Raw genomic sequence first — 12,150 nt, forward strand, 5'->3', positions numbered from 1 at the left:
CCTCAGTTTCCTGCAATTTAAAATAGGCAGCATGCCAACTGGGCGCAGCACGCCAGCTGTGTGTGTCCCAAGACAGCCCCACCGCCCTAAGTGCAATTATTTGTGTCCCTGTGAAGAGGCCGAGGGACACTGGCACACACACAGGAGAAGGTGGTGTGAAGGTGGAGCGGGGCTTGAAGGTGGCTGTTTGGCGATTGAAGAGGTGGGCCCGAGTCAAGGCCTGCCAACAGCCAGCTGAAACTGGAAGATGTGAGGAGAGGGTTTCCTGAGAGCCTCCAGAGGGAGCGTAGCCATGCTGACATCCTGACTTCAATCCAGGGAAACTTCAGATTCTCACCTCAAGAACTGGGAGAATCCCTTTTTTTTTTTTAGATTTATATTTTGTTATTTATGCAAACAAGAGCTGGGGTACACGCCAGAGGTGCGAGGGGTGAGAGGACTCACCAGAGACAGAGCGGGAAGCAGAACAGGCAGACTGACTGAAACACACTGCTGAGGGGAGCAGCAGGAGGGGCAGGAGAGGTCTGCTTTGCCATGTGGGTTGCCGCTTTTGGCCGGCCGGGGATCGAACTCGTGCTGCAGGAAGGCCCCAGAATCCCATTTGTTTTAAACCACCGTGGCTGTGATCATTTCTTAGACCAGCCATGGAAGCTAACAGAACCCCATCAGTGTGCTGTTTAGAGCAGGTGAGCCTTTCTGCTCCTGGGTTGTGAAGAGATGTTGGGGGTCACCAGCACAAGACCTCTGAACTGACCCCCCCATTTCAGATCAACTTAGGACAGTATCCTCGTTCCCTTTGCCTGTGGTTTACAGGCAATGCAGCAGTGGGTTAGCAACGGTTGAGCTTGAGCTGAAACCCTTCCTGGGGAAAGCTTCCTCTGGCTTAACGCGAATCAAATGAATACCCCCCCATTGGGTGAGCAGTATTCCCCAAACTGTATCAGGATCATCTAGCATCTCAGTAATCTAGTAGATTACTGAGCCTCACCCATAGAAGCTCTGGTTCAGGATATTTGGGGCCTCAGTCTGTTTTCAAGAGTATTGATAGCGGGGTGGACATGGGGTGGGAAACAGTAAGCTTGTCAGCATTCTAACAAGCAAAATGAAGTGCTTATTTTTAGAATTGTCAGAAGAGACAAACAAGAACATTTTGGAGCAGAAATAGAGCCTTTTTGTGCCACTTGAGAACTCTGTTCTTTGTACAGTTTTTATAGATATGGGAATAATGGAGCCTTCTCTTAGTCTCTTATTAAGTGAAACCACATTTAGTATTTGCTTTCCTCGTTTGTCTGAACCAAGGTAATCCATTGGTCAGCATTTTCAGAATAACTTAAGGCATCTTTGTTTTAATATCTTCAGATTACTAAACAAACGAACTCTCGTGTGGCAGTGAGTGCTGCCATTTTACTGCGGCTTCCCAGCAGGAACCCCTTCTGCTGACACAGAACTCAATGTGTGTTCCTATGCCTGCACCTCAAATAAGATAGGACTCAATAAACTCACCCGAAGAAGCTTCCTTGGTCTACGAGTATCTCACTGAGGGACTCAGAACAGACTCTTTTGTGTTTTTTTTCTGAAATATTTATTTATTTATTTATACAAGCACTGGGTACAGTCAGAATCGCAGGAGGGTGAGAGAATCCACCAGAGCCAGAGTGGGGAGCAGAACAGACAGAGTGATGAAATACACTGCTGAGGGGAGCAGCGGGAGCAGCACGAGAAGTCTGGGCACTATGTGGGACCCTCGCCGGTGGCCGGGGATCGAACTGGTGCTGCAGAGGCTGCGGGCAGCTTCACAGCCCAGGGCTCAACCGCTGTGCCACCGGGGAGGCTCCAGAAGAGACTCTTAGAAACCATCTGAACTTTCATTTTCTCATTTACCAAAGTGGTTTGATTGGTTGGTTGGTTGACTGACTGACTTGACTGACTGACTGATTGTAAAGTGGTTTTATAGGATGATGTGTCCCTGCCCTCCATTACTTTACCTTCTCCCTTTTCAAACATGTTGTGGTCTGGAAGTATTTAGAACCATTATAATTGTAATTACAATTAATAAAAATAAACAATATTAATAAACGATGAGCGACACTTTCTAATTGATTTCCAAGCTAAAAGCAATTAGAAGGTTCCATGGTTTAGTTCTAAGACCTTAGGGGAGAGGAGCCAGCAAAGTACCATATTTGAAATTATATTTAAAGCAAGATTGAAAGATACTTTCATGCTGATTTACAGTTTGTAGTAAAATTCCAACATCTTTACTATAGTTATATTTCGTTTTTCTCATTGCTTTCTGCCAGATCTGAGAGATTACAATGAGCACTTTCTAATAGATATTCAGGCTAGATTTTTTTTTTTTTAAAGATTTATTGATTGATTAATTGATTGATTTATGCATACATACATACAAGCACTGGGTACAGTCAGAAGCGCGGGAGGGTGAGAGAATTCACCAGAGCCAGAGCGGGGAGCAGAGCAGGCAGAAGGACCGAAGTACACTGCTGAGGGGAGCAGCGGGCGGCAGGAGAGGTCTGCGCGCCATGCGGGACCCTCCTCCGATGGCCGGGGAGCAGCCGGGGATCGAACCGGCGCGGCAGAGGCTGCGGGCTGCTTCGCAACCCAGCGCTCAACCGCTGTGCCACCGGGGAGGCCCTCAGGCTAGATTTTTAAAGAAAAAGTCATATTTCGGTATCCCTCTTCTCTCCCCTCTAAGAGAGAACTTGATGATATTTGAAAAGTAAGCTACTGGAATAAGTCAAACCATTCAATTAGCATGTGTAAGTCTGGGATATTTTAGATTCAAAAAATTCAGTTTTTTCCCCAGTTTAATTTTCTTGACATTCAGTTTTAGGAAATTCTCTTAGCTGGTGATGGTGATGACGATTACAAAGAAACTATAAAACTCATATCCATGAATCTTATTGAAAGTGCTTCTGTCTTTTGTGTTAAACCCAGTAATAAAAATTTAAACTATAAGAAAGTTTATACAAAACTGTAAGAAAGTTTATACAAAACTTCTACCTTAGTTATTAAGGTGTCCATAATACATATTCAAGAGAGTATTAAAAGTTTTGAACATAGTGACTATTGGTTCTTTAATACAGTTTTTTAGAATTCTTATCACCTCATTTCTCCATCCATACCTGAAATTTAACTGTAGCCTAACTGTAAACAGGACAAATACCAAGACCACTATCATAAGAAATGAAGATGACTCTTCAACCTGCTGGCCAGACTTGAGATGTTTCTCTTTTTGCTGTTAATCATACATATTCTATTACTTTTTTTAAAATGAGTTTTTATTGAGGTAACATTCATTGGTTTATAACATTGTAAAAGTTTTAGGTGTATAGTATTACACCTCAGCATCTGTGTCCACTACCTCCTGATAACCCCCAGAAGTCTAGTTTCCATCCACCAACGTAAGGTTGACTCCCTTTACCCAATCCTCCCTCACCCCTTCCCTACAGTGACCATATAGAGATGCATATAGAGAATCTAATCTCTAGATCTAAGAAGCTGTTTTTGTTTTGTCTTGTTCACTTGCTTTGCAAATTTACTTCTTAATGTGGTGTCCATAAAACATAATGTTGGCATGGTTTTAAACATGCCACTTACACATTTTTAAAATGTTTTCCAAGCGATGAAAGCAGCTCTGTAGGGAAGCCAAAGTGTTCATACAGTTTCTCTTAGAGAAATAAAATTCTTTATCCTAGATTCGATGTCCAGTTTTCACAAGATGATTGCTGAGAAGGTTATAGGCGGAGTGTCTGTTAAAAAGCATTGCTTTCTGTTAACTAGAGATGTGCAAGCCAACCAGCGCTCCATAGCCTTAATTGCAGAAATGATCCACACTGCAAGTCTGGTTCATGACGACGTTATTGACGATGCAAATTCTCGAAGAGGAAAACATACAGTTAATAAGATCTGGGGTGAAAAGAAGGTATGACTTCTCATTTTTATGACCTCTCACTAAATCACATGCTCTTTGGGTTGCATTTTTTTTTTTGCAGATTTGTCTCATTAAAAAGTAAAATATACTTCTTCACATGTCTTCCAACTTTCAAAATAGTATTCATATCTTGCCTGTATTCAGATATTTCATCATAAAGCCATGGAAGAGTAAACTCAGTATTTCTGATTATTCATGGTTTTATATAGAATTCTTCTTGGTTAAAGGAAAAGAATTTTGCAGTTATCCAAAAAGACTTTCATGAGGAATCATGCATTTTATTTTTGGACTCTGATTATTCAGGTCCAGTTTAACTCTTGAACTACTGACTGCATGCAAGAGTGTCAAGACAAGAAATAAAAACTAAAAAAAAAAAAAATGTGTATGTATTTCTATTCTAGAAATTCTTCCTTGTAAACAGAGGCTCTATAATCGAAGTTGGTTCATATAAGTGTATTTTAAAGCATATTTCCACATTTTATTGGTATTTCTTGAAAAGGGCATGCAGCAATGATAATTTTGTTTGAAGACATTTAAATCATGGATTGAAGAATGGGGTTGAAGTTGAGCAAATTAGAATTAAGATGAACAGACCTTTTGGAAAGAGGCGTGTCCACAGCTGATGCACCACGATTAATTGTTCTGCCCAATTGCAGCAGTGCCGACAGGGTCCCTCCATCTCCCCCTCCTGCCATTCCTTTAAATCACGCTCCCCCGCCTCCCCACCGCCACCCCAGCCATCCACAGTTATGCGGCTTCAGTTCTAGATGCTGGGGCCTCTTGGACTCTAGGATCCTTGAGGCCAGAGGAAAAGGAAAGGGTGCAGATCCTGACCCCTGATGAAGCAAGGGGTGGAGATGGATGGATCTGTGTGTGCTTGTGTATCATAATATATACAGTGACTTTATACATGTATTTATCAAGATCTGATATATGTTACAATATGATTAATTGGTAAACATATTGAACATCACTAATTTTAGATCCTAGAGAATTAACAGACACAATAGGAACTTGAAATGTGATTGTTGTTGAATATGAATTAACGACTTGGAACATTGTTGTTGGTGAAATCTAGCATTTAGAACTAATTACTGTAAAACAACACCTATGCATATCTTTAAATAGGTAGTATATTTGATTTGAGCATAAATTTAATTATGAATAATTCATAATTAGTTGCAAAGACAGCATAGGTAACTACTATTACTCTAAAGAAGATGGAAAAATATTATCTAGTGTTCAATGAAATGAGGGCTAAGATAAGTTAGTGCAAAGAGCATTCAATTTAAGAGCCAAGATTCCTTAGCTTAGTTTTCATTGAAAAAAGTGTGTAGGGCCTCCCTAGTGACACAAGGGGTTAAGCACAGCACTGTGAAGCTATCCACAGCCTCTGCAGCACGAGTTCAATCCCCAGCCGGGGATCTCTGAGAGCCAATCCAATTCACCAAACAATGTTCCAAATCTGTAACTGACTGTTATGCAATTCTGCTGAGGAAGAAAAAGGGGTAAAAATTGTGTCCCATGTCACCCCACCTTCCTGTCTCCTAAGTCAACTTACTGCCTCCATTACTCTGATGCTTGACACTGAAATTTTTTTTTTTTTTTCTATTTTTCAGGCTGTTCTTGCTGGAGATTTAATTCTTTCTGCAGCATCAATGGCTCTGGCACGAATTGGAAACACAACTGTTATTTCTATTTTAACGCAAGTTATTGAAGACCTGGTGCGTGGTAGGTTAATTCTGATTTTTATTTTTTCCATTCATTCTTAGTATTTAGTCAGGAGATAAACCATATCTCAAATGGCCCCTTTCCTTCTTTATAGGTGAATTTCTCCAACTAGGGTCAAAAGAAAATGAGAATGAAAGATTTGCCCACTACCTTGAAAAGACCTTCAAGAAGACTGCAAGTCTGATTGCCAACAGTTGTAAAGCAGTATGTACGTTCTGTCTTTTTTCAAGTTAAAAAAAAAAAAAAAAAAAAAAAGCCTCACAGCTCTTTCTTGGGGGCTAGTTCCTCTAGGAAAAATTCCACTGAAGTCCCAGGAGGTCATTGAAAAAAGAATTATGTCCTCAAACTACAGAGAACTTCTGTGGTTTTCATTTTTGCTGTCTTCTTTTGCTATTCATACATTAACTTGGCATCTTTTCTTCCAATAATTGAATCAAAATAATATTCTCCCCAAATTAATTTCCAAATTATATATTATTTTGAGTAATAAATTATAATTACCCTCCTGAGAGTCGTCACGCATACTCTTTCTGACAGTTTACCTTTTAAAAGTTATAAAGTGCTATGGTCTTAAATATATTTATTTTGGAGAAAATACCTATGAGATTGTACTAGTGTTCTGTGTCCCCTTTTATGAGTAATAGATCCCCCTAGGATTTGTATGTGAAATATGCACAAGCTGTTTTTCTGCTTGTTATCAGTAACTGAGTGTGAACCATAACTTTTTCTTTCCCTCACCTATCCATTCTCCGTATCATTAATTACCTTTTCATAAAAATCAGTGTTCTCTTTAATCTGTAAATTAAAACATGGGGTCTTCAGTGCTATCTCATGAATGAAAGAGTGCACTATATAAAAATATTCATTTAACCATTTCTTAGCCTAACTTGATGTAGTAGAGGAAATCTGGGCATGTAAGTCGTTGCAACCAAAGCAATAAGAGAGAAAGACCTCTAGAGGGAAATGTAAATTACTTTCACGATACACTCTTAACATAATTACAGTTCATTTTCTCAGGCCTCTCAGGTGAAAGAATCCCTTGCCAATAGTGTGTAGTTCTGAAAAGTGTCAAGGAATGTTTGTCAGCCAGAAAAAAACAAGGATAACATTTTCTTCCTTAAAAGATCCAATTGAAACCCTGTGGAATGTGAATTATGTAGAACATGTTGGCCACAATCTCAGCCATTTTTTGTCTTTTTATTAAAAGGGCTATTATTTTTTTACTTCCAAAAAATTGCAAGTGTGGATTCTCAAGAGAAAATGAAAAATATGATAAATGCTAGAATGCTAAATAAAAGAATGACCGATATTAAGAGGATACCAAAAATTCACTACATTCATCTTTCACTGCTCATGATGTCATTGATGACCAAAACCTCCATAAAGATGGGCAGGCTAGGGGCCTCCTTGGTGGGCAAGGGGTTAAGTCTCAGCACTGTGAAGCTGTCGGCAGCCACTGCAGAATGAGTTCAATCCCTGGCCAAGGAGCTAATCCACATGGCACAGCAGACCTCTGCTGTCTTGCCCACTATTCCCCGCAGCAGTGTATTTCAGTAGATTCACCTGTTCTATTCCCCACTCTGTCTCTGGTGAATCCTCTCACCTCTCTGCATATCTGGCCTAAACCCCAGCTCTTGTATGCATAAATAAATACATCTTTTTAAAAAAAGATAGCCATCCTCATTGGGTCCCCCCAGGGTACTAGGTGGAGCTCATTGATGATTTTGCAAGCTTGAGATTGCTGCTAGCAGGAAGTGGAGCTGTTTGACTTCGAAATCCTGAGGCACTGTCCACAGTGCCACAGGCACAGGGCAGCAGCTGGAACCAATGACCCAGTGACAGAATCCTATGACGGGACCAAGGAGATACACCCCTGTCATCAGGAAGGGCTTAATGTGGTCACTGTCCTCTGCTTAAGAAGCCAAAGACATGATAACACATGTAATCAGTCATTAAGAGCACCTCATTCTTTACAGATGAGCCAGTAAACAACGGATGTAGATATTAACATGGCTCAACTCTTACTGAGTGAAATGTCTTATGTTGTCCACTAGGAGGCACACCATGATTTATTCCTAAACTCCAGAGCTGTTAGCAGAATAAAGCAAAATCAGCATGAGAGCTCTGAACAAAAGTTTCTATATTTAAGTGCCATGGATAGGAATATTACAGAGATGTTATATATTCAAAATTGCTATTTTTATATTCTTATGATATTTAAAATGCAAAATCACGTTGGCTCCAACCGAATGCATGCAAAGCAAACTAGAGAAGCCAAAAAGAGAGGATAAGGAGGGTTGAAATAGTTTCAGTATTACAAAACTATTAGAATTCCAAGTTGTAATAGAATTTGAAGGAAATTTAGAAGCCTATAATTCATTCTCCACCCTACCCCCCCTTTTTAACCACTCATTCTATTTTTAGTGGAAATAGTATTAACATCTAGGAGAGGGTATGTGACACTGATTGTTATGAATACAGAAGTTGTTATGAATACAGAAGTAGTCTTCAAAGGTGATTGGCTATTTATTTGTATACATGGTCATGCAAAATAAATTCTACAGCTGACTAATAAAGGCTCTGACTTGTTCCCCAAAAGATCTAATGGTGGGCCTCTCTGTTGGCGCAGGGTTTATAAAAACAGCACAATCAAGCTATCGCCAGCCACTGCAACACAAGTTCGATCCCCCAAGCCAGCAGCAATCCACATGGCATAGCAGACCTCTCCTGTCTTGGCTGCTGTTCCCCTCAGCAGTATATTTCAGTCAATCTGCCTGTTTTATTCCGGGCTCTGTCTGTGGTGAATCTTCTCACCCCCCCCCCCCCGCACCTCTGGTCTGCACCCCAGCTCTTGTATGCCTGGATAGATAAATCTTAAAAGAAAAAAGATCTAATGGTAATGGGAGCCCTGACAGCTCCATTGGCTCCTGCAGTGTTAGACTGGGGCTGAGCTGGGATTTGAACCTGGAACAGAACGGATTCTGGTAATCCTGCCTTGTTGGCTTTTCTCTTGGTTTTTGGTTGGTTGGCCAGGTTTTTGTTTTTGTTTTCTGAATTTCTATTTTCTCCAGTGCTGGGTGTGGCATGGAATCAATGGTTGTTCTTGTTAACTTTATTTTCAAAGCTACCAATTGCTATCCACATTATGGATCATATTTGCAGAACTTGGTTGTTGTTTTTTTTTTCCTCAAAAGATTTATTTTTATTTATGCGTGCAAGAGCTGGGGTGTAGGTCAGAGGTACGGGGGGGTGAGAGGATTCACCAGAGACAGAGCCAGGAACAAAACAGACAGATCGACTGAAATACACTGCGGAGAGGAGCAGCAGGCGAGACAGGAGAGGTCTGCTGCGCCATGTGGGTCACCTCCCTGGCTGGGGATCGAACTCATGCTGCAGCAACTGCTGATAGCTTTAGAGTGCTGAGACTTAAGCCCCTTGCGGCACCAGGGAGGCCTCAGAACTCAGTTTTTGGTTATAATATTTTTACCTAACCTACAAGTGGACCTTATTCACATTTTGCCCGTTGTCCTAATACTTTTCTAACAAAAGGGGATAAAAGTATTTTCTGGTCCAGGATCTCATGTTGCATTTAGTTGTCATGAGTCTCTTGTTCCTCTGAATCTGGAATCGTTCCTCAGTTTTTCTGTCCTGATACTACCTTGATGTAGGTTGCAGAGTATAGGCCAGTTATGTTGAGTTTCTCAGTTGGGTTTGTCTGAGAGTTTAAAAGTAGCATCCCACATTTTCCTCACAGCAGCCCTATGAGTAAGCGCTTTTGACTCCAGCGTTTCACAGATGAGAAAGCTGACGCACAGTAAGATTCAGCAACATAGTGAGGTCACATAAATGGGTATATAAGCCACCCTCACAAGCTAACTGCAGTGCCCACACCACTTTCCATACTGATGCCTGAGCAAAGGAAGGTTCCATCCAGAGGACCACAGAAGTAGGGACTGACGTGGGGGACGGGTTCTTCATCAGCAGTGAGCCATTACAGAGAGCAGCCCGAGAGCCATCCAGCTCTCTCATTGACAGTCACTACACTCTCAGGAGGGTACAACGTCTCTCCCCTTCCCCCATTTTGGTGTTTATCCAGTCTTTGTTTTCTGAAAATGTGGCTGGGCCTACTTAGCATGCTTAGCAGAGCAGCAGGAAATGCACCCAAGTGGCCAGTGCCAGCTAGTTATTTTGGTTTTAAAAAATCGTGAGTCCTATTTCTACCCCCTCTGAAAAGAAAAAAGTTTTACTACAGTCCCATTATTTCTTTTGAGACATACGGAAACAGTAACACCAGCAAAGATCCTTTGATAATGAAGAAACTATCTGTGTCTGAAGTATGAGACTTGACACTATTATAGTATGAAAAAATATATATATGTACATTACATATTATACATATACATATATTTACACATTTATGACAACATCGTGTGTATGACTAGATCACGTTAGACACCATCCCTAAAATAAGGGCTAAATCAGTAGGAAAATGTGAATAAATAAAGCCAACAATTGGGCTGAATTTGCTGAGTGGTGGAAGCCAGTATTTCATATACTGGTTTCTGTTTCTTCAGCTTGACAGAAAGGTTTACCAAGCAGAACTGACCTCGTAGATGGGCTTATCGTGTAAAAGAAGGGGGGATTGAAGAGAATAGTTTTCTTAGAATTTAGGAAAACAGTCTGGGACTGAGATCTTTTCATTAAAAACCCAGGTACTTTGTACATGTTTGGTCTCCTGATAGCAGTATTATGGTTGTACATAATCTAGCCACACTGCTGCTTATTTAAGAGAATAGATGTGTGCACCCTTCTAGCCCCAGGCTGGCTGTCTTGCTTCTGTCTGCCAGCGACTTATTTTACAACTTTCTGTTCCAGGTCTCTGTCCTAGGCTGCCCTGACCCAGTGGTACATGAGATTGCCTATCAATATGGAAAAAATGTGGGCATAGCTTTTCAGGTTGGTGTTCTGCTTTTATAAGAATGTGGTCAGTTGGGACAGTGGCAGGAGCAATGGTTGTGCTGGGATGCTGGCGCTTTTCACATTCCTTTTCTCCTCTCACTAGCTAATAGATGATGTATTGGACTTCACCTCCTGTTCTGACCAGATGGGCAAACCAACGTCAGCGGATCTGAAGCTTGGGTTAGCTACTGGCCCCGTCTTATTCGCTTGTCAGCAGGTAGGTTTGTCTCCCTCCAACAGTGCTAATCCCACAGAACCAGTATCTTCCCCCAGCTGGTGGGAAGGCTGACATAACGAATTCATGGGAAAGCATTTATGTAAGAGAACAAAGAGAGACTTGATCCTAGGATTATATGACCAAGATGTTGGGCCATCAAAGCTTATTAAACTTTGTTTCTTCATCTATTAAATTGAGATGGCACCCTTCCTCCCAGGACTGAGATAACATTCACAGAGATACTTTGTAAACTGTTAAGTGTTTTATATATATCTAAGGTGGCATGATGATTATGTCCATGTATTTGGGGCACTGTCAGAGTGAATGGTTTCCATGTCTTGATTATAGGACTGGATTTTGGGTCTACCTTGGAGCCTCTTAGAAAGACACAGGAAGGGCCTCCAAACCTAAGACACTGAGAAATCCTCCAGTTGTTGAAGTTTAATAGGACTGTTTGCTCCCGAGAGACCTCAGAGTGCCTTGCCCATTGCCTCAAAGTGACAGGAGGTCAGTGGAATCAATTCTAGAACCAGAGTTTCTTCGTTCTCCAGATTGAAGAGCAGTCAGGGAAGTAAATAAAGCAGGCTTCCACTCTCCTTAATAGGGATGAAAGACGAAGGATGCTTCAAAGATGTCGTAAGGCAGACATTTCAGGGCCTGATCTGGACACTGGCTGTGTTCCTTTTGGCCGTGCCAAAGCTCACTTGAAATAAATGGGACATTAGCTAGAATTTGATCATCTTTTTAAATAGATTTTCATCAGAGTATTTACTTTCCTTTATCGCAAAGCAGTAAGATATCCATCACCATGCCATGAAATTAAAAACTTTGGTCTAAAATTTTGGTAACTATAGAGATTTTGCCATTGTTTCTCAAAATTTACAAAGATAACCCATGTCTTCTATAGAACTCAGTGATTCCATCTTGATATATAAAAACTGGTGACTTTATTTTTTGAGCAATTTCTGGTCTAAGAGAGACCACTTTTTTTATCTACTAGCACAGCATAACCAGGGTTGTTCTTGGAGCAGCCTGATGGCTGGGGGGACAGGTTCCTGGGCAAACACAATAGTGGACAGCAGGCAGTTGAGGATTGAGGCTATGAATGAACATGTTGGAGCACTCTGGACACATCTGTCCTCATTATTACCAGGCTTTTATTATTTCCAGATTTTATTATTTTTATTACCAGATTTTACCTAAAAAAAAACAGGGCTCCTTTCACTCCAAATTTTGAGGCAGAGGTGAGATGTGAAAGGTGTGCTATCTACATGTGGTTCTTTCCCTTATTGAG

General features: G+C 41.0%; 1 protein-coding gene across 1 annotated transcript in view; it reads left to right on the forward strand.

Annotated features, from left to right (window-relative positions):
* The window catches only part of PDSS1 (decaprenyl diphosphate synthase subunit 1), a 33,378-nt gene that overhangs the window by 12,702 nt on the left and 8,526 nt on the right, over positions 1 to 12,150 (forward strand). The window contains exons 5-9 of the mRNA XM_037510747.2: positions 3,799 to 3,940; positions 5,569 to 5,680; positions 5,775 to 5,884; positions 10,556 to 10,636; positions 10,743 to 10,856. Coding sequence (XP_037366644.1) covers positions 3,799 to 3,940; positions 5,569 to 5,680; positions 5,775 to 5,884; positions 10,556 to 10,636; positions 10,743 to 10,856 — 559 coding nt within the window. The remainder of the gene's footprint in view (positions 1 to 3,798; positions 3,941 to 5,568; positions 5,681 to 5,774; positions 5,885 to 10,555; positions 10,637 to 10,742; positions 10,857 to 12,150) is intronic.

Source organism: Talpa occidentalis, unplaced genomic scaffold, assembly GCF_014898055.3.
Source record: "Talpa occidentalis isolate TD23 unplaced genomic scaffold, MPIMG_talOcc4v2.1 talOcc4.14, whole genome shotgun sequence".
NCBI lineage: Eukaryota > Metazoa > Chordata > Mammalia > Eulipotyphla > Talpidae > Talpa > Talpa occidentalis.